The sequence below is a fragment of the Dacryopinax primogenitus genome, assembly GCF_000292625.1.
Source record: "Dacryopinax primogenitus strain DJM-731 SS1 chromosome Unknown DACRYscaffold_15, whole genome shotgun sequence".
NCBI lineage: Eukaryota > Fungi > Basidiomycota > Dacrymycetes > Dacrymycetales > Dacrymycetaceae > Dacryopinax > Dacryopinax primogenitus.
In genome coordinates, this window is record NW_024467212.1 from 922638 (window position 1) to 943404 (window position 20767).

General features: G+C 53.2%; 8 protein-coding genes across 8 annotated transcripts; 5 read left to right on the forward strand and 3 right to left on the reverse strand.

Moving 5' to 3' along the window:
* Positions 1–917: 917 nt before the first annotated feature.
* DACRYDRAFT_55550 (MFS general substrate transporter) lies at positions 918–2749 on the forward strand (the record flags this gene model as incomplete). The annotated part of the gene is made up of 5 exons (XM_040775333.1): positions 918–1495; positions 1545–1677; positions 1730–2027; positions 2080–2651; positions 2705–2749. The coding sequence occupies 5 exons, from the start codon at positions 918–920 to the stop codon at positions 2747–2749; spliced, it is 1626 nt and encodes a 541-aa protein (XP_040626664.1).
* Positions 2750–3222: 473 nt separating this feature from the next.
* DACRYDRAFT_23774 (catalase) lies at positions 3223–5391 on the reverse strand. Its single transcript, XM_040773386.1, has 6 exons — positions 5242–5391; positions 5104–5182; positions 5003–5051; positions 4269–4951; positions 3512–4215; positions 3223–3460 (listed from the first exon to the last, which is right to left on the reverse strand). The coding sequence occupies exons 1-6, from the start codon at positions 5334–5336 to the stop codon at positions 3415–3417; spliced, it is 1656 nt and encodes a 551-aa protein (XP_040626665.1). The 5' UTR covers positions 5337–5391; the 3' UTR covers positions 3223–3414.
* A 2445-nt stretch (positions 5392–7836) lies between these two features.
* DACRYDRAFT_109871 (UPF0183-domain-containing protein) lies at positions 7837–9292 on the reverse strand (the record flags this gene model as incomplete). Its single annotated transcript, XM_040768959.1, has 6 exons — positions 7837–8172; positions 8225–8313; positions 8360–8561; positions 8610–9050; positions 9096–9178; positions 9235–9292. The coding sequence occupies 6 exons, from the start codon at positions 9290–9292 to the stop codon at positions 7837–7839; spliced, it is 1209 nt and encodes a 402-aa protein (XP_040626666.1).
* A 106-nt stretch (positions 9293–9398) lies between these two features.
* On the forward strand, positions 9399–10378 carry DACRYDRAFT_101341 (RNA-binding domain-containing protein; the record flags this gene model as incomplete). Its single annotated transcript, XM_040767547.1, has 4 exons — positions 9399–9610; positions 9663–9789; positions 9835–10010; positions 10063–10378. Exons 1-4 carry the CDS (start codon positions 9441–9443, stop codon positions 10376–10378), a joined length of 789 nt encoding a protein of 262 aa, XP_040626667.1. The 5' UTR covers positions 9399–9440.
* Positions 10379–10774: 396 nt separating this feature from the next.
* DACRYDRAFT_82226 (FAD/NADP-binding domain-containing protein) lies at positions 10775–12247 on the reverse strand (the record flags this gene model as incomplete). The annotated part of the gene is given in 6 exon segments (XM_040776558.1): positions 10775–10921; positions 10962–11012; positions 11027–11278; positions 11328–11572; positions 11624–12032; positions 12083–12247. 6 exon segments carry the CDS (start codon positions 12245–12247, stop codon positions 10775–10777), a joined length of 1269 nt encoding a protein of 422 aa, XP_040626668.1.
* Positions 12248–13218: 971 nt separating this feature from the next.
* DACRYDRAFT_23776 (small monomeric GTPase) lies at positions 13219–14858 on the forward strand. Its single transcript, XM_040773387.1, has 7 exons — positions 13219–13318; positions 13384–13534; positions 13601–13707; positions 13761–13832; positions 13879–14015; positions 14065–14148; positions 14197–14858. The coding sequence occupies exons 2-7, from the start codon at positions 13455–13457 to the stop codon at positions 14368–14370; spliced, it is 654 nt and encodes a 217-aa protein (XP_040626669.1). The 5' UTR covers positions 13219–13318; positions 13384–13454; the 3' UTR covers positions 14371–14858.
* A 1491-nt stretch (positions 14859–16349) lies between these two features.
* On the forward strand, positions 16350–18009 carry DACRYDRAFT_23777 (uncharacterized protein). The gene is made up of 5 exons (XM_040773388.1): positions 16350–16649; positions 16719–16839; positions 16895–17136; positions 17213–17298; positions 17351–18009. Exons 1-5 carry the CDS (start codon positions 16425–16427, stop codon positions 17901–17903), a joined length of 1227 nt encoding a protein of 408 aa, XP_040626670.1. The 5' UTR covers positions 16350–16424; the 3' UTR covers positions 17904–18009.
* An 895-nt stretch (positions 18010–18904) lies between these two features.
* On the forward strand, positions 18905–19681 carry DACRYDRAFT_23778 (uncharacterized protein; the record flags this gene model as incomplete). The annotated part of the gene is made up of 2 exons (XM_040773389.1): positions 18905–19117; positions 19178–19681. A coding segment is annotated over exon 1 (168 nt), but the record flags the coding sequence as incomplete, so codon positions are not given.
* Positions 19682–20767: the final 1086 nt, after the last annotated feature.

Here is a 20767-nt window from a genome sequence, read left to right on the forward strand (position 1 = left end):
GCAAGAAGACCGGCGCCAGTCGCTATGTTGTATGCTGTGTGCTGTATAGCAAGCGCATTAATTCCCAAGAAGAAAGTACATTCGGGCGTTAGGTTGGTCGATGTCCCGCACATGTCGGCGCTATCCCTTCAACGGAGGCGCCGTCTCTGCGTTCGGCAAACGACCGACACGACCGGATGACGTCCGAACCCCAGAGAAGAATTTTCTCTAAGGGTTTCAGTACACCTTTTACCCAGCCTCAGTCTACATTCACTCTCGAATGCGGGAAGAATGGAGGTCAACTTCCGTCCAGTTCCGAGAGGACAAAGGTCAGAGAAGGATCTCAACTGACTTAACGTTATCAACACGCATGGTTCCCCCTCATATGCGGGGTTATCACGCGCCCGCAACGTGTGCACGCGAAGCCCCGCACCCGCGCCCCATCTCCTCCGTCACCTTCTGCAATTCTCTGTCCTTCAAGGGGGTGATGCCGATCGACATCATATGAGGACTTCTTGTTCTGAACGGCCGAGTGAAACAGCCGACTGGACTTGCGGGGTAACCGGGTGCTGCTGCCGGTCATGGGACTCTACATCTTTCCTCTCTGGGGCTGCGCAGGGATGAGCAAGATGGCAGATTGATACATTGTGAAAGTGTTGCCCCGGCGCAGAGGGTTGTCCGTGCCTGGACGGCGAGAATTTGCGCCTTTTTCGCGCAGTTTATAACCCGGGCTGGGCGGAGATCTCCCCTCTGTCGCTCTTTCCTGGAGGTGAGCAACTGTTAGGCCTGCCGGGATTGAACTGACTATGAATAGCACGGAGAAAACTTTTTATTAAGCTTTTATCTCGACAGCTATTCTTGTAGCTCTTCGCCACCGAGTGCTCCAGTATATCTAAGCAGACCTGCGAGCCCCACCATCAACACCAGATCAGACTACCATGGACAGCGATGGCAAGCCCACCAGCGCGCTCGTGGAGGATATCAACGGCTCTTCACCTACAACATCCCTTGCGGAGAAGTCCCATACGCATCCGTTACCTCCTCCTCACCTGCACGCTCCCCCAAGCGCCTCGTTCGCTGCCCGGCTTGAAGAGACCCCTGCGCAGCTGCTCACTGAGCTTCCGGCATACGAGATTGAACGACAACTCCTTCGCAAGCTCGACTGGTACCTCGTCCCCTGGCTTTCGTTGCTCTACCTCCTCTCCTTCCTCGACCGTACCAGCATCGGCAACGCAAAGCTGTACAACCTCGAGAAGGACCTTGGCATCACCGACCACCAGTATCTCATCGCACTAACAATATTCTTCATCTCTTATGCGGTCTTCGAAGCACCCAGCAACGTATTCCTCAAGCGCCTCAGGCCAAGCATATGGCTCAGCTTCACCATGCTCATGTGGGGAATAATGATGACCGTCCAGGGGCTGGTGCATGATTACGGCGGACTGCTGACGATGCGCTGGTTCCTGGGGCTGTTCGAAGCCGGCCTTTTCCCTGGTGTCAACTACTACCTTTCATGGTGCGTTCACTCCCTCTAAATGAATGCAACATTTTATAACGGAGAGCAGCTGGTACAAGCGCTCGGAGTTTGGCATACGCGCTGCTGTGTTCTTCTCCGCTGCTACGGTCTCGGGCGCCTTTGGCGGGCTACTCGCAGCGGCGATTAGCAACATGGAAGGCGTAGGCGGCAAGCCAGCCTGGGTGCGCTTTTACCCTCGTACATTAAACGATCACGTGAGCTCATGAACCGTAGGCGTGGATATTCATCATCGAAGGCTTGGCCACTGTGCTCGCGGGTGCCGCCTCCTTCTGGATCATCCAGGATTTCCCTGACACGGCCAAGTTCCTTACGGAGGAAGAGCGCGCGTTCGTCATCCGCCGGTTGCAGGAGGACGATCAGTTCTCTGCCGCAGGAGAAAGCTTCAAGTTTTCGTACGTCTGGGCTGCTGTAAAGGACTGGAAGACTTGGGTCGGTATGTTGTGCTACACCGGTGTTGACGGGCCGCTGTACGCGTTTTCCCTCTTCACACCGAGCATTATCAACCAACTCGGTGCGTTCGCCTCTATAACAATGCGGAACAACAAAGCTAACATCTTAAACAGGGTACACTGCGACCCCCGCGAACTTGCTCTCCGTCCCTGTCTATGTATGGGCCTGCATTCTCACCTGCGGCGTGGGGTGGCTAGCAGATCGCCGGCAGACACGTGCATACTTCAACCTCATCTTCCTCACTGTTGGTGCGGCAGGATACATCATCCTCATCGCTTCTCGCAATCCCGCGCTGTCCTACTTTGCAGTTTACCTCGCAGCATCTGGAATCTACCCGCTCATCCCTAATACCGTGGCTTTCGTCAGCAACAACACCGAGGGGAGCTACAAGCGCTCTGTTGTCCTGGCTATGGTGATCGGATTTGGGAACCTGAACGGCGCTGTGAGCAGTAACATCTATCGGGCTCAGGATACGCCCTGGTATCGTCTTGGGCATATCATCGTGCTGGTATACATTTGCATCGGATTCATCAGCACGGTCGTCATGATGATAGGCTTGAAACGGGAGAATGCGGCGAGGGAGAGGGGGGAGAAGGACGAAGTAATAGAAGGAGAGAGGCCGGTTGGCGAGAAGGCGGTTGGGGACGCGAAGAATGGGGTGTATGAGACGGTCGAGGATGCGAAGGTGAGTTGGTCCTGTACAGAAACGGGGGCCCATGACTGATCACATACCGCTAGAGGGACAAGGGGGACCAGTGGTCTGGGTATCGCTATGTCATCTAGGGGTGTATCGACACCTGCTGTCAAGAGCCCATCCAGATGAACGACAAGAAATGTGAACATGATCCGAGCGGTGGTGTGTGGGGAAGTATCGATGGCAGGAAGAATAGATTGAATGGAATGGAATCCTATGTCTTTTTGCGGGGATAAACCACGGGCTCACGCGGCCATCAGAGGCAGGTAAGGGATACTGGTACGATGCTCAACATGTCAGGCCGACGTCGCGGCGTCAAACGTCCACCAAACGGGAATGCTTCCAGCAGATCCTAGAGGCGCCTGATAGACTCCAGATACTGCCTTCTTGTCAGCGAAGCGCAGTCGTCGACGACCTCTACCAAGTTTTCCCCTTGTAGAGTGCGGTTCTCAGACATCCAGATTCGTCCAGACTCCGGTGTCTCTTCTTATACCTGAAATGTACATCTATGCTCAGGGTACCATTTCTTTCGGGGCACACAAAGTTGAACGAAGTACACTCCGCTTCACGCGCGAGAAGTGGTGTTAATATGCTTGAAGTTTCTCATATGGACCGTACATGTGAGGTGAAGAAGTGGTGAGAAACTTCATCCTTTGCGCTTTCCCTGCTCTTCGCCACGCCCGCACCCACCTGTGGGGCAAACACACAGAATGCGACGGCCGGAGCGGACAATCAATGAACTCCTGTGGTCCTTCTAGTTGGGAAGGCCTTTGGCGCTCTTCCCCGCGTAAGCCTGATAACTGTGGTCATGATCAGCACTCGTGATAGCGTCCTGTAATACAAGAATCTACCGAAGGGCAGCAGAGGCAGGTGCGACCTTCATAGGCGCAACGGTCGGAACACCAAGGGTCTTGGAAATGCCATCAGCGAGTGACTGGTCGATCGCAGCCCACACGGAGAGCTGACGCTCGAGGACGACCTTTGACTTGATGTTCTTCATGTGCACGGACAGGTTGTGGATAGTAGCGGCACGTTCCTTGTCGTTCATGACCTTCTGGTACAAAGCACGTGGCTGCTCCCAGTCGAGCTCAGTCATGAAGCTCAGATCCAAAATGCTTGCACCGAGGAACTGTTCGTGCGAGGCGGTCGTGTACGCGCTCTTCTTGTACGTCAATGGCTGGATGGAGCTCTGGTAATTGGGGCGGGAGCCCTGGTTGTTGAACGCCATGGCACCATCACGCTGGAAGTTGGCCACGGGGCAAACGGGGGCATTCACAGGCAGCTGCTGGTAGTTGGTACCGAGACGATGGCGGTGGGTATCCGGGTAGGAGTAGAGACGGGACTGGAGCACAGGGTCGGCAGAGGGCTCGGCACCGGGAACCATGTGGGAGGGTGAGAAGGCAACTTGCTCAATCTCGGCGAAGTAGTTCTGGGGGTTCTCATTCAGGACAATCTTGCCGACGGGGCGGAGGGGGTAGTCAGAATGAGGCCAGATCTTGGTCAGGTCCAGTACGCTGTAGCGGAACTTCTCAGCCTGCTCTGCGGTCATGGTTTGCTGAGAATAAATTTCAGTCTCCCGACCACATCCCCACAATCCGATGAACGTACCACAGACACAGTCCAGCTGGGGTAGTCACCCTTCTCAATCATTTCGAAAAGCTCCTGTGTGCCGTAGTCCGGGTTGTCACCAGCGAGCTGGCCAGCCTGCTCGTTGTTGAGGGTCTTGAATCCCTTATCGGCGATAACGTGAATCTGGACATAGACGAACTCGCCCTTGGCGTTCACCCACTTGTACGTGTGACCTGAGTAGCCGTGCTGGTGTGCGAAACCATCGGGAGTACCGCGGTCAGAGAAAAGGATCAGAACCTGATGAGCGGACTCCGGGTTCTGCGAAAGGTAGTCCCAGAACATGTCTACATCTTTCAGATGCGTTTGTGGGTCGCGCTTCTGGGTGTGGATGAAGTGGGGGAACTTTGCCGGATCACGGATGAAGAAGACCGGAGTGTTGTTGAAGACCCAATCCCAGTTGCCTTGCTGGGTCCGGAGCTTGATCGCGAACCCACGGGGGTCACGAGCAGTATCCGCGGAGCCAGACTCACCGCCGACAGTGGAGAAACGCATGGTCAGATTGGCCTTGTTGCCAACCTTGGAGAAAAGGTCCGCCATACAGATGTCCGTGACATCGTGAGTCACCTCGAAGTAGCCGTGGGCGCCAGCACCCTTAGCGTGGACGACACGCTCCGGAATACGCTCACGATCGAAGTGAGAGAGGAGATCGATGTGATGGAAGTCTGAAAAATCAATCAGGACCATTGTTCATATGTTCTTGAGAAGGTACTAACCCTGAATCGCCAGAGGACCAAAAGTACCAACACGTCCAGCAGCATATGGCTAAACGGCACCAGTCAATAACCGAAGAGCGATGGTATGAATCATTTCTTACCTCCTGTACGGGCGCACCATTGCTGGTGGTGTAGGTAGCACCATCCTTAGTGTTGAAGACTTGCTGAGAAGGCATGTTTCTGGATTCCGGTCACCGTGTCAGTTGGCTCAGCATATAAAGCACTAGTCAGGTACGTACCTTGTTGTGTAGGAGGTCAATGTGCGGCGGGCCAGAGGAAAGCGGGTACGTTGAACAAACGCGACACGGCTGCTGGCTGCTCTTAAGGAGGTCATGGGGCTGGGGCTAAGGAAGCACCAGAGCACACGATCGGTAACTCCGAGGAATAAGAGGGGCGTGCGTACTCTAAATATTCTCAATCAAGAAGCCCCAAATGGTGAAAACACATTGTGACTGACAAGTCAAGGGCAGAAGTCCGAGGAGTCCGACTGAAATCAGCCCAGTTTGGTGAATCTTTGCCTGGCCACGTCACGCCGCCTTTCCCGAGTCGTCCTCAGAACTGCATGTCGATCTTCATCGACCTTCAAGCCTCCATCTTACGCGCACCTTCTCTTCCGATCAGTCGGCGCGGTGACCGTGGATCTGCTTCCAATGCAACGATGGTGATTGATAGGATCATGAAGGCTCCGTCCACCTAACCAGCATGTGTTTTGTTCATTTAAGACAGCTAGCAGTCCCCTAGGCTCAAGAAAGAACAGTGCTAGCATTGAGACGATGTTCCACAAGCCCAGCGGTGACCATGACGGACGTTTCTTGATTGTAATTGACGGGCCAATCAAACTGTGGAGGATGTCGAGGACCAAGTTGCGGATTGGTCAGTTTACTTCATGAATCGATCCTAAGTCCGCGGAGTAAAGGATTCGTCCGGTCGGGATCAAATTAGAGCGCCTTCGGGGTTGCGGGTCTCCACAACTCCTCATCCACCTTGCAGGTCCCGTGCGGCTCTCTAATGGGCTCGTCAATATTGTACGTACAATACATCTCCATGCGGTCGTCTATCGGGAATGCGCCATACTTGCGACATTCGGAGAAAGGTGCTCCCGGGGAACAACAGTTGCTCGTCACGCGCTCTGTGTATGGCGCTGGCATGTTCTGCTGACAATTTCGAGAAGACAACGATATTTCCTGATTTCAATACCTTAGGCACCAGACGCACATTGCTGGATATGGATGACAGGGCGCTCTGTCCTCTACCGCCCGCCGGGAACTTGATTCAAGCACGATGAGAAGAGGTAACCAGCTCAGGCCCTCGATACCTTATCTTATCTTGGCACTATATTTGGTCAGTGTTCCGCGCACTATAGCTTGAAAGCTGTTCCTCTTCAACCCGAAACTACGGATATGATGTAAACTTCGACAACAGTCGTGTTTCTTGCTGTTCTCGGATGCTCCTGTGATGGTTTGAAAAGGCCATCGGTGCCTGGGAACAACGGTTGCACACTTCCGAAACTGCCGCGGATCAAGAAAGGCATTCCTTGTGTGCCTAGCGACCCAGGAATCTGAACCCTTGTACTCTCTCAACGGCAGTCCAGATTAGCGTTTCAGCTACGGATACACTCCCATATCTGTCAATCCTTGCTCACCGTGAAGGAAGCAGGTATTCTCGAGCGAAAAGCATACTCGGTCGGCGGGCTTGAAAGAGCCGAAGCAGCGGGCATCAAGCCAACGACGTCCGAGGAGGTGAACATATCTCCTGGATATCTTTGTAACACTCTGAGAGGCGCTCGGCACGATGTCCCCACGACCAAGGACGCCGGCGGAGGTACAGTCCACAGCTCGGCAACTTCTTGCTCAGCCACCAAGTCCAACAGAGAAGTTTTCTGGCTGATATGCATTACTCCACCTGTTAGTTGGGTCATTGATACCTGGTCTGCTGGCCATGTCCAGGTCCAATGAGACTGGGGGGATTACGTTCTTTTTGCCCTCACGCCACGGGACAAGACTTTCATGCAACAAACTTTGTTCTCCCTTTTCACACCTGTGAGTCGTCCTGCCCGCCCCTGGAAAACATTCGCTTGCATTCGCTTCTAGTCGGACCTCTACTACGTTTACGCCTCACCTCTTCAGTGGGGCTGACAAGGACCTTCTGGACCGTTGATAGGCTCTTCCGACCAAGGGGCTTTCAAGGTCTGCTGCCCTAGTCAGATCCGCAGCACTTTCCCGAAGTTCGCAGCAATACTTAATGTGATACCCCAACGAGCGAGGCAATAAGTTCACCCCAGAAGACCATAGAAGCTCACGATACCCGAGGCAACACTATGAACATTTTGGCAAAGCATGTATCCGCGGGCTCAGGCAGTTCAGCAGCGGCCTCCTCGTGTTCTGGAAGTCCGTTGCTCTCTTCGACGAGCGCAACCTAGCGGGGGTTCTATCGGACTCAGACCGGCACTCGCCGCTCTCCGGTAATGCGAAAACTGTCAGTTAATACACAATATGCAGACGCGTGACGCACAGGGAAGTCAAGAGAATTGTGCTGCCTCACAATGAACCTTGGATGTTGAAATGCTTCTCATAGGTTTCTCAGGGTGATACATGCTGATGTCGAGAGCTTTCACAACACACTTCCCGGATCCAAGAAGTCACGGAAGACATTGCCACCTTCTAGCATGACTGAATTATATCGGCCCGACAAGCGGCACAACCTCATGTCCTGGATCCTCTAGAAGTTTATTATCAAATACAACTGATAAAAACACCGTGATAATATACACTGCGATACTTGATTGGCTGCGGCCCGTCCCTCAGCACAGTGCACCGCGGCCTACTTACAAATAACTAAAACAGTACCAACGCCAATATCTCCCCACCGTCACCCACCTCGAGGACGCATCCGTCGAACCCGAGCAGCCTCGTTGTCTGCCCTACCAAGAGGGGGCCATCTCGCGACTCGCTGGCACGGTCCAGGATCATGCTGGGCGGGGCGTCGGTTCGAGAATCCGTGTCGTTGGATAAGGGCAGAGGCGACAGATATCGGATAAGCGTGTCTGGTGGAGAAGCGACTGTTATCGGCACTGGACTGGCAGCGTCATTCGATGATGGTGACCCCGAAGGCTGGGCAGGGATGAGCTGCCAAGGGCAACGCTTGTATCGCTGGAAAAGGGCAGAACCGACCTGGAGCGCGATATGAGCATGTAGATATTATTAGACAAGGATCAATACCCACAACATTAGAATGCATAACAATCTTCGTGACCCTGTGCGTCTCCCCGTCCAGCAGGAAATCGAGCCCGTGCTGGAAGTAGTTATAAAAGTCTATTTGTTCGTCAGCCAGGAACACCAAACATGGCCAGAGACGCACATGAGTTGTTATCTTCCTCCATTCCGGAAGCTGCAGAATGGATACTCATTCGTTCGTCTGTTTTGTAGTGTACTCGGAGGGGTGGACCGAGGTCTGCGAGCAGATCCTCCGCGGTAGTTTGGTGCATCGTAACCCGGATTGGTTCGGGAGGGGTGGTAGAAGTGAGCGAAGGGACAAAATGCAGGGTGACACCTTGGTGCATCTTAAACGGCGTCAGAGAGTGATGAGAGTCATATGGATATAGGCCAACCGTGATGTCCGCCCTCTTCAGCTCACCAACCATCGCTTGGCACTCCCGTAATCCGTCCTCCTGGTCGACCTCCACACCATCTCGCTCCTTCTCCCGTTGTACAACCACAATCCTGTCCACCTGCTCCTCCCTCCCCGCCCTCCGCGCTTCTCCGTCTTCACCCTCCGCACGCTCAAACTCAAACACTATCCCAGGGAAAATGAGCCGTCGTTTCCCCTTATATGTAGGCCCAAAGACGGCGTTGACATCGGAGCGCTTGAAGTGCTGGGATGGGGAAGAGATAGTTTGAGACTTGTACGTTAGTCGTAGTCCAGAGTATGGAGGAACAGGGGTGATGGGATGAAGAAGGATCGTATGAAGGCGCTGCGTTCTCCCGGTAAAGAGGAGCGACACATGAGGCGGTAGTGTTATGATGATGGGTGATGTAGCAGGCGCTTTATCCTGAAATAGTCAAAATAGTACAATGGTCAAACCATATCTACATACCTCATTATCGAACTTGATCTCCACTTGTGGGAATTGTGCTTTTCCCTCCCTGAGCGTGTCCAGAACGTTCCAGAGAGAGGCTCCTGAAGAACGCGTTAGGCGCACATCAACCAAGCTCAACAGGAGGCCATGCACCAACCAATGTCGAAAGGACCTACACCCTGCCCGGGTCGGACGTCAAGCTCGATTGTCGACATGCCAGTCTTTGGTCAGCCCAGCAGGAGTGTAAATAGGAAAAGCTGTAATAATTGACTGGTCGTCGACTCCTAACACGGCGTTGTCCCCTGTAGGGACCCTTGCCCTGGAACTCGACTTCTCCTCCTCACTGATTGCCCACCGATACCCATGGCCTCGTCGACTGAGAAGCTAGAGGGAACGACTACTCCCAGCGGTCTGATTACAATACCCGAGCCAGAAGAAGAGGACGGACCTGAACCTGGCCCGTCGAAGCCCAGGGCTCCTCAAGTCCGACAGGACAGACTCTATGTGGGAAATCTACCTTCATCGGTTGACGAGTGCGTCATCTTGGGTTAGGCACGGGAATATGTTGATTGATAAATGATACAGATATACTCTCATCAAGGCATTCGAGCGCTTTGGCAAGATCACTTCACTCGACTTCCTCTTTCATAAAGCGGGTCCCCAGAAGGGGAAGCCCCGTGGCTACGCTTTCATCGAGTTCTCCAATAAAGACGTACGCACTTCGCATATAGCGTGAATAATACTAACGATTGTATAGGAAGCACTGAAAGCAATAGTCACAATGCACGATAAGTTGGTGCGGGGTCGGAATCTCGTTGTAACATTTGCGCACCAAGCACCGCCGATGGATGAGGCAGGCCGCCTGGGCAAGCGTAAAACGGATACAGCGAGACCGACGGCATTGAGCTTGCTCAAGAATCAAGCAAAGCTCAAGTACGTAACGCTTCGTGCACTTTTGATTCCTACAGGCTAACGCGCATACCAGAACCAACGATAAGATCGCGGTGCTTGAGCGTAAGCTGGCCCAGTTGCAAAAGGAACAACCAGCTTCAACGGCTCCCGTTTCCACCTTGCCCCAAATCGCCCCATCTCTCCCGGATCCTCTCAACCACCCCCTTCCACCAAAACCGTCAAGCGTCAATTCACCAGTGGCGTCACCCTCCAAACCTGTTCCAGCACCGGCAGGTAATATGAGACGACTGCAGGACGAACCTCCGGACCTGAAGACATTGATGGAGATGCAGCGAAAGCAGAAACAGAGGGAAAAGCGGTTCGGACATAAGCCGATCGGGGGACGATGACCTTGCATTCAACCACCCCCTGTTATGTTTCTGTGGGTTGGAGCCATTTCCTATCTCGTATAGTATCGGCACGACTGCACAGTGATGGTCGGGAAGATGACAAGGCTGCTCGCCGTCCTCTAGCTAGGTGATGCCGGCGATGTATTGGAGTGGGTACTGTTTTCCTCCGCTTGGGGCGGTGGTGAGGGACGAGCGGCCCTATCATGGACCGCATGTACATTACGGTTTATGTATCAGATGTATCACTTTGAAAACTCTATAAGATACACTTCGACATCCAAGCCATGGCCAACGAGGATTAGAAACAGCGAGACCCCCTTGAATTCCGTTTACATCAATCGTACGCACACTTCTGCAGTTTTCGCACCAGTACACTCCCAGCGTGAAATGTCCTCCCTACGCATAGTAGTCGGTAATGCCAGGTGCTCTAGTACGCCACTGTCGTTTCACTCCCATATCCGCATGGCCATCATCTTTGAGATTTACTCTCGGTTCTGCATCAGGTGTGTCGAATGGCGGATTCTGGAACAGCACATTTCGATGCTACAAATGACATTAGATTTGGTCTCTTTTATCATGTGACAGTACGTACCATTCCCAATGTCAAATGGATGCCGGAAGGGTCGCCTTTGTACTCGGCCAAAGGACCCACCGGTGTCCGCCATGGGCATCGGCCAGAGTTTTGATATTCTTTGCAACAATTATTGCCTGTTTGAAGCCTGGTCGAGCAGCTTTCTGCCCTCCAGTGTCCGCAACATCCCCTATGGCGAAGATCTTTGGGTAGTTAGGGTCGTCAAGTTGTAGTGCGGGTTTCACGTGTATATGGCCAGATGGAGTTATGGAGGAGGGTGAGAGGGGGCGCAAGAGACCACTCAACGGCACCTGGCCGGTGCACAGGATCTATCGGCCCGGTTTAGTACCCAACATGTGATGGGCGAGGAATACATACAGCACAGTCTGCCTTGATTGTTTTCCCGCTCTTCAGCTTGATATTGAACTCGCCTTTCCCTACCGGGAAGCCTCCTTCCGGGACAATGACGCGGTCTTCCAAGATGACGTCGATCCCGAGTTCTTTGCACCTCGTCAAGATGAGCTCATGCATTTTGGGATGGAATTTGTTCATGAGATGAGAGCGGGAATGGATGAGCGTGACATGCTTGTTTGGATAATATTCCTTGACGTCTGTTGCCATCTCTGCCAACATTGTCAGCTAACCTGCCGCACAGGAGAAACTGTACCACTCACGGACCCCTATGGCGCCGGCGCCGATGATCGCAATGTTGTTCGCATTCTTGGTTTGCTCTTGATACTCTTGGAAGTATGCAATTCCTGCAGCCTTCCCCTCGATATGTAGTGTTCCAGGAGAAGGTAATCGAGTTCCTGTAGCGATGACGAGGTACTCATAAGGCAATTCCGTGGGAGCAGGCGAGCCCTTCCCGGGTTCAAGTAGGACCTTGTCGGGAAGCACTTCTGTGACTGTCGCCTGGAGGATTTCAACGGCATCTGATGGTGTTGGACCAGTGTAGCCCTTAAGCACTCCCTGATCAACCCCAGGCGGCATGCCTGGGTTGAGGAAGGCTTCGGCTTTGTATGGGATAAACGCCATGTGTTCGTGTCCAGGGAGAATCGCGAAGCGAGGAAAGGCGAACAAGTGCTGTGTACATAGATTAAACTTGGCAATTCAAACATAAAGGAGCTACCAACCTGGAAATGAGAATTCTTTTCCACCAGCACAACTTTGTGAGTGTTGTGCATTGCAGCGGCGATGAACTCGACTGCCTTGCCTCCGACATACGATCCGCCAACGACGACGATATTAGGCTTGCTCGGATGCACACCGTTGGTTATGGGAGCAGATGAAGTGGTCATCGTGCGTCTTAGTGGAGGGGGTCGACTGAAGCCAAGGGGAGGAGGGAGGGTCAAGAGCTGGGCCCACACAGCGGCTCGGCGTAGGTACATATAATCCGGGGCTCGTTTATCAGATAAAAATTGTCTCCGCCAATTTATCGAAATTAGCGACAAGGTGCGGCGAAGCACGCAGCGCGCGAATGAGTTATGCAAGCCTATTCAGCGCTGAGACGAGTCAGGATGACTTTGTGGTACATCAAAAGCGGCGAGGCTTGCGCAGGAGTTTTGCCGGATATGGGTTGGCGAGACGTCTCCGCAGTCGGATGTGGGTTTTGGAGTCCCTGGAAATGTGTGTCGGCCGAAACGGCTGGTCGTAGCTTTGGTCCACTTGCCAGATAAAGCACGAGGATCATCGCACGCTCGCGCTATATACGCTGAGGCGGCGTGTGACTCGCCGTCGCGCAGTGCTGTCCATGACAGTGAAGTGCGTGGAAATCCTGGGCTCGTGAATGTTGAGGCGTACGCGCCGGCGCGTCGGTGACTCTGAATTTAGCCGCGTCGTCCCCCAGGGAGAGGAGATCCCATCACATCATTGGAATGATCGTGCCGATCACGCGTCTTGAATAGTTGGCTAGAATGATGACGTTTCTCCGTCCAAATCTTGATATGATTGCCGAAGCACAGAGTCGGTGTTTAGCAGGCGGCGAGAAGACCACCGTTTTCTGGAGTTCTGCAGCGCAGACCAGCTTCCATATGGAGTCCTTCAAATATTTGGCAATTGCAATAATTGCTCCTTCGAAAGTAGTGTTTTCAAAGACAGAGAACGTATAGCAAGATGTGTGGTGGTAAAAAGGATGGAGAAAAGAGACGCTCATCAGATCCGCACATGGCCACAGTGCGGAGACAAAGGACAAAGCCTCCGCGTCTTCTCAACGATTGGTATCCCCCTCCTTCACGCTATCCATTTCCCTCTCCTCGTCGTCTATACCGTCCAACTCGCCATCCTTTTTGGCATTCGCCACCCTTTAATACCCTTCACGTTTATTAACGCCTGTGACGCCAACTGCATAGGATTTAACCTTTTCATTCAAGGTTCGTGATAAATCAATGCAACAGGTCGAATGACTGTTTGGGTCCTGACTGATTTCATTCCGCAGCTCTTTCGGGCGCACAAGCCTAGCCATTCTCTCATTCCCCCTTCTCTCCTTCTGTGTCGGTATCTGCAGCTATGGAGGATACTGTGAGCAACGATACAACCATACAAGCGCCTGTCCGACCTCAGGACGGGAAGATAGAAGAAAAGACGAGGTATGGAGAGAGCCTAATTGATGGTGATCTCGGGGAGCTCACGACGCGTTTTCCGCCTTTATTCAGCGTCGTGCTTAAAGTGGGTATGGTGGGCGACTCGCAGATAGGGAAGACAAGCTTGATGGTCAAGTACGTTGAGGGCAGTTTCGACGAGGATTACATCCAAACATTAGGTGCGTCTATCGAGCATGCTGTCAATCGTTGCGCCCCTAATCCAGATCTTCAGGGGTAAACTTCATGGAGAAAACCATCAGCGTACGAAAGACAACCATCACATTCTCTATCTGGGACTTGGGAGGTGTGTATGCTGAACTGGTATAGAATGCATGCTCACACGACCCTAGGGCAACGAGAATTCGTCAACATGCTCCCCTTGGTCAGCAACGATGCGGTAGCACTGTTATTCATGTTTGACCTCTCACGAAAATCCACACTCAACTCGGTGAAGGAGTGGTATAGGCAAGCAAGAGGGTTCAACAAGGTACGTCATTGTAATCTTCTGCATGATCCGATCTCACCGACTCCTAAAGAGCGCGATTCCTTTTCTGATCGGAACAAAATTCGATTTATTCGCCCAATTAGGTCGTGATGAGCAAGAAGAAGTGACAAAGCAGGTATGTGCATTTACATGCCGCTTCCGAAATAAGCTGAACGGTCTGTAGGCAAAACGCTTCGCAAAAGCCATGCACGCGCCATTAATCTTCTCATCCACATCCGCCTCTATCAATGTCCAAAAGATCTTCAAGATCGTCCTCGCCAAAGCGTTCGACCTCAAATGCGTCATCCCAGAGATCGACACCGTCGGCGAGCCCATTGTCCAGTACCTCGACGTATGATGCGCCCTGGCTGCCAGAGCCTGCAGCCCACCGCACGCACCCCGCAGCTCGATGCATTGCGTTCCGATGCGCTGCGATGTATACTATTGCCCCCGTTCATATCGTTCCCTTTGTCGCGCCTTTCTACGGTACTTGCTGGGTCGTTGATCCCTTCTTGGACAAAGTGTTGCATCGATTTGCTCTCAGCGCGCCAGCCTCTGCTGGCTCTCCCTCTCGCTCGGGCGAGCACCCGCGGCTCCCCGCCGACAACTCTCGCCACTCCCTCCCGACTACATCTGAATAACGGCAAATGCAACTCGATCAGAAGGCATGCACGACCTTCTCCACCCCTGTCGGCTGGCTCTCGCACTCACCAGGAGCGCAATTCTGGCCTGACACTCCCTTTCCTGCTCTCCGCCCGGCATCCAGCTCCTGTTCCTGCTTCTCAGTATCAGTACTTGCACAACCCACTTATCTCTCTTTGCATTTAATTATACCCTCACACTCACTCTGTCATCCACACCCAGTTCCAGCTCCAGTTCCAGTCCCATCGGGCTCCAGAGTTTCATGTCTCATCAACCCAACCCAACCCAAGCCGATCCATATTCCATATTCTCCTTTTTTGCACTGATTACTGATTTCTCTCCCTTTTATCTGATTTCGAACAATGTGCCAGAGGGCGATGTACGTTAACGGTTAACGGTGACAATCGAGGTGGTTGCGCTTGGTGTGGATGTGGATGTCGCAGACTGGAGGGGGGAGGGGAGGGAAAAGGGGTTGGGGGGGAGGGGTTGTGCTACCGCACTGGTGGATAGGGCTAAATTTATCGTGTTGAGATTGTTGGCGAGTACTGTATGTACTTCTCATGGTCGTGCACCGCGCCCAACTGTCGGGTTGAGCACTTACTCGCTGTCTATGAGACAAGGGTCAAGTAAGAGACCGTCGTCCTCTCTCTCTGATGTGGGAGGAACATATCGTGTCGAGCAGCATGCTTGTCCACCGGAAGGAACAACAAGACTCCAGGACAACCAAACGTTGCAATGAACCTAAATCTGTTGTTTCTAGACTGGAACGGAGCCTCAGAAGAAAGCTGATGGTGGGACATCAGTCCGCTGTTTCTCATGGTCGTGCACTGCGCCCGACTGCCGGTTGAGCTCGCACTTATTCACTCCCTGTCTCCCATAAGACATGAGACGAGTGTCAAGTGTAGGAGTCGTCCTGTCTGTCTGATGTAGGATGAACATATCGTGTCGAGCAGCATGCTTATCGACCGCAAGGAACAACAAGACTATGAACTGCAAGACAATCAAGTAATCAAGCTGAATCTGTTGTTTTACTGCAAGAGCGTCCTTCGAAGAAAGCTGACGGTCAGGGACATCAGTCCGCTGTCACAATATTTATGAATTAATATTATCTAACGTTAGGCGTTTCAGGAATCCTCTGAATCCCTCCTTCTGTAAAAAGGGCCTTACGACCGGGAATGCAAAACCTGCAAACCAAACCCTGCATAAGAGGCCTAAGAGGGCCCGTATAAGAGGCTTCCCAGCCAACGTGCGATCGAGCTTCTGTGATTCAAGGAGGGGAGGGCAGGGGGTGCCTATCGACCGTCGACGGGCTAATTGCGGTTATTTCTGGATGCCACGTGGGGGATATGAATAGCTACTAGTACTGTACTGTTGCTCGGGATGCGGTTGGTCTGTATTTGGGGTTGTTAGGCTTGTATGGGATGTGGACGTTGCGTTGTTGTACGCTGTATGCCGTGTATATGAGTACTAGTGTGATGAACGAGGAGTGATAGTGACGTCTTGAAACAAGAAACCGAGCGGGATCAAATGTGTGTTGCCTTGCTGCGCATTTCTATGTGTTCGGTATTCGGTCGGTCGGTCACTAGAGAGTCCAAAAATAGGCTGAAAGGATTAAATAAAAACAGTGTCATCATGCAACACATGCAAAGGCCAGTACAGCGCGCCCCCCTTCTCTTTTTTCTCATCCCTTTCTTCTACCACCACCTCCTCGACGTCCCCCTCTTGCATCCCACCGTAATACTCCCCTTGTTCATACCCCCCAGAGCCTCAATGGCAGCCACTCGTTCCCTCCTCCCCCTCCTCCTCCTCGGGCAATCCCTAGCCCACTCCGACCTCCTCCCACGGGCACATCACGCCCGTGCCCCCTTGGACGGGACGGGGACGACAATCACAGCTGCTCCTGCTGCTTCTGAAATCGCGCTTGCGAAAAGGCAGGACGCGACCAGCACGTGTAATTTTGATCTTGTCTCCGCTCAGGTGGCTTTTGATCAGATCGTGAGTTCCCCCCCACCCTCCACTCCAAAGCGCACTCCGTTGACATGCGATGATGCGTTGTGCGGGTAGCCCTATCAAGTCGACCCTTGCACGGACGGTAGGGGACCGCAGTATGGGTACAATATGTGCAACTCTACGACTCAGAACCAGGATTCACTTTGTCAGACGATTTATCTGAACAACCTTGCTGGTGCGTCCCCCCCAACTCCCCACCTTTTCAGGCTAACATTAACTCGTTCTTCCAGACTTTTGCGTCTGGGCACCCCCAACTCCTAATACCAACATCTCCGATTCCGAAGGGTACGAAGTCGCCTGGTGCACCAAGAACGGGCACGGCACGCGGCTGATCCCCGACGGAGCGCTCAAGGGTGCTCAGCTCCTGCGCACGCCAAACTATATCCAGATTGTTGGGTTCATCGATCAGACGATGATTAATATGCCTGCGGATGATGAGGGTGGAGAACTGGATGGGAGGGGGCAGGATAACGTGCGTCGTTTTTGGGTTTCGTGTGGTTGGTAGGGGTTGTGCGCTGATGTGCTGTTTTCTTTTCTTGGTGATGTAGCGTGGGAACCCCATGGGTGGCCTGACTTATTCCAACGCGTACAACGGCAGCAACACGACTTACTACCAGATGCTAAACTGGCAATGGTGCGTCATCCCTCGCTGGCACCCCCCACCCCTCTAACACGCACGCACGCAGGTTCATGGGCTCCGACATCTTCTGCGCCAAGATCTGCCCCGGAGCGGCGTACGACCCCGACGCCTACGCCTACTGTTTCAACCAAGACGACGAAGTCGGATGTAACTACAACATGCCCAACGCCGCCCAGAACGGGACGTTCGAAGTCTGCGACGCGGATAACGCTCCTCCTGTGGGACAGTATGTGGGTGCGGACGGGAAGACGTCCACTTGGACTCAGGGGTGGACTGGGTTTTCGACCATTCCCTATACGCCCATTCCCCCGAGTAGCAGTAACTGCGTGACATACCAATCGGCGGAACTGTTTACCGATCTTGCGGGGGTGTTGCCTAGCTCTGCGCCGGCATCGTTGACCGCTTCTTCGGCAGGGGCGACCAATACCGTCGCGGCTGGGAATGGGGCGGGGACGAGCAGGAACGCTGCTGGATCTGCACCGACGAGCGGGGCGAGCACGGGCACGGGCACTTCTAGCGCTCCTGCTGCTATGGCGGGGTTGCCGATTGTGGGGATGGGATTGCTGGCGCTTGTTGGGGGGTTGTTTGTGCTAGTTTAGCCATTTGCCTGCGGGTGGGGTGATGACAAGGACTGCTCACTTTTTGACTTTTTGACTTTTGACTTCTTTTTTTTTTTTACTTTTACGTTCTTTAAGCATACCTAGCTAAAATGTCGGACTGAACATGCGCTCATGCATGTTCTGTTCTGTCTGGTTAGCTGCACATGGATCAGTCAACTACTATCGTACTTGTTCCTTTATCTACTCTGTCTGTCTCATGCCCTGCGGTGCGGTGCTGGGTTGATGGATGTCCTTCCCTTCCCTCTTTCTGGGGGTGAGGTGGGTGGAGTAGAGAGTGACGGTATGAATATTCATTATTTTACACGAAGCGTTGAGTGGGGTGATGTGGTGGATGATGATGATGTGGTGAGGTGAGGTGTATGTGACGTCAATAACCCGAGAGCCAAGACGTCATCCCTTGAGGTCGGATGTAAGCCCCCTAAGGCCGTACACCTCAGTCCGCTCCTTTCTTGTGACTGACAGTGCAATGTTAACCCGACGTACACTCTCTTCCCTCAATCGATGTCTATCCACAACCACCACAACCACCACAACCACCACCAAAGATGGGCTCTACAACCCCAAAGTATCCGCTCTTAGATTCAACTTATCACCTACTGTCGCACGCCGCATATTTCAAGTTCACTCTTATACTCTCCCGCTCTCTGCCTCCCCTGCACCTCCCTCTGGCTCTCCTCGCACCCTCCCCCTTCCCCTTCGCACGCTACTCAACCCCTTCCCCTTCTCCCCCCCCAACCCCGATACCTGGCAACTAGGACCCCTGCAACCAGTGTATGTCCCTACTTGGCACCTCAGCACGGGGTTGGAGTTGGTTTATGAGTATGGGGCGGAGAGGGGGAGGGTCGTTTGCGGGTTTTGGGATATGTGAGTTTGGTATTTCCTTTACTGTCGATGGGTGCTGAACGGAACTCGGTACTTGGGGAATTGGGCTGGGTAGTAACATCCCAGGACATACACTACCCCCGCTGTGCGACCTCCCCTTATGCGAGCCCTGGCACACACATCCAGAACCGTTCCACTCCCCTATGCTCAGCACACCTTGGGGGCAAGAAGTGCGCACGATAGGGTATGGACTCTCGCCTGTGGGGGTGTTGGAGCAGTGGTGCGAGCGCTTGCCTGAGCTGGAGTTGGAGTTGGAGTTGGAGGGCAGTACTGGAGGGCTCAAGATTCTGCCAGGGTCAAAGTTACTCCATGTACGTACAATGACACCGGCATACTGCCCAAGCTGACAGAACCCAAAAAACAACGAACAGCCAAGAGTCGTCCCCCTCCTCCGACCTGTATACCTAGCGAACATCCGACTCTCCTCCCAGGACCTATCAGCAACACTCGTCCTCCCCGCTCATACGCCCGCGTCCCTCTCTTCCCTCTTCTCCCGCAGCACATACTCCACAGTTTACGCACCTAGGGATATCAGCTCTTCCCCTGAGAGGGGGGTGGGGGTGTACAGCTCGAGGTGGACAGATACGCACCAGGTTTTTGGCTCGCTTTTCGTACTCCCCCACCCCGGGTGGGAAAAGGTACTCCCTCCCCTGGTGGTATTTTTACAAAAGGGAAGAAGGAGGTTCTCACAGTGGGAGAAACTGGGCGTGGACGTGCAGGAGGGGGAGGGGGGGATGTGGGAGAGGGAGATGATACGGTCTTGGAAGGGGGAAAGCCCGGAGGAGACGTTTGCCTGGCTTAGGGAATATCAATGAGTGCTCCACCTGCTCCCTGGGAGGCGGAGGGGCGCTGTCTTATGGTAACGTACGTTGTACAGAACGGTATTGTTGGTTTGAGAATCTACCTGCTGTGTATTCAGATAATGCTACATGCTAATACCTACGACCAAGATCCAAGATCTGCTCTCATCACCAGCGAACAGTACCATGACGCTTTAATGCCCACGACAGACATCCTTGCACTTGCACTTGTCACAAGTGACGGGGTTGAGACAGTTGCGGTTGCGGTCCCAATTGAGACCTTCCGGATCACTTCTCTCATGACGCCTATTGCAGGAACGGGTGTACGGGTGTACCGAGGTAAGCAGGATACAGCACCTAAAACCAAGGGAAGTCCAAGGGAAGGTATGGAAGCTCTCGTCAGAGAGCCCACGTTGTAAAAGTGCCCCGAATGTTCTAAGAAAAAAGAGGATGAAAAGCCCAGCGGTGGTTCGTCCACGGGAGCGGGTACGGCGAGTTGGAATAGGACACTAGGATTCTGAATGTCCTATTCTGACTCACGGTATGATGATATGATGTTCCGCGGGAGGTCATGTCCTGGACTGAGGAGGGATCTAGACTGCCAGTGGCCCAAGACGGCGGTTGAAGATCATGCAGCTCATGCGTTCTCTCCACTGGCAGGCCCACGCGCACACAGTATTCGGTACACTATCTCGTCCGTGTCTCGAACCTTGCCTGTCCAGATGTGTCGTATCAGATCCCCCAGTAAAAGTCCTGATGTGTCGGGAAAGTTCCCTTCCTCGTATGCCCGGATGAAATCCTCATCCGTTTCATATCCTTCAACGCCTTGGAAAGGAGCTTTCCCTACAAGGATCCAATACATGACACTGCCAAGGCAGTATATATCGACTCGGGAGAACTCCTCCCAATCCAACATCGGTTGGCTGCAGAAGTCCTTGACTGTCAGTTGAGGGCCGATAGACGCTGTTCCGTGGTAGTTGCCAGGGAACGACGCTCCCTCGAAGTCGGCAAGCTTGATGTTCAGCTGCTCATCGAGGAGGATATTGTGAAGCTTGAGGTCGGCATGGATGACCTTCTGGGCGTGTATTGCCTCGATTGCACACGTCACCTGAAGGCACCACCTGATGCGTTGATTAAGGGGGATGTCCGAGCCGTGCCACC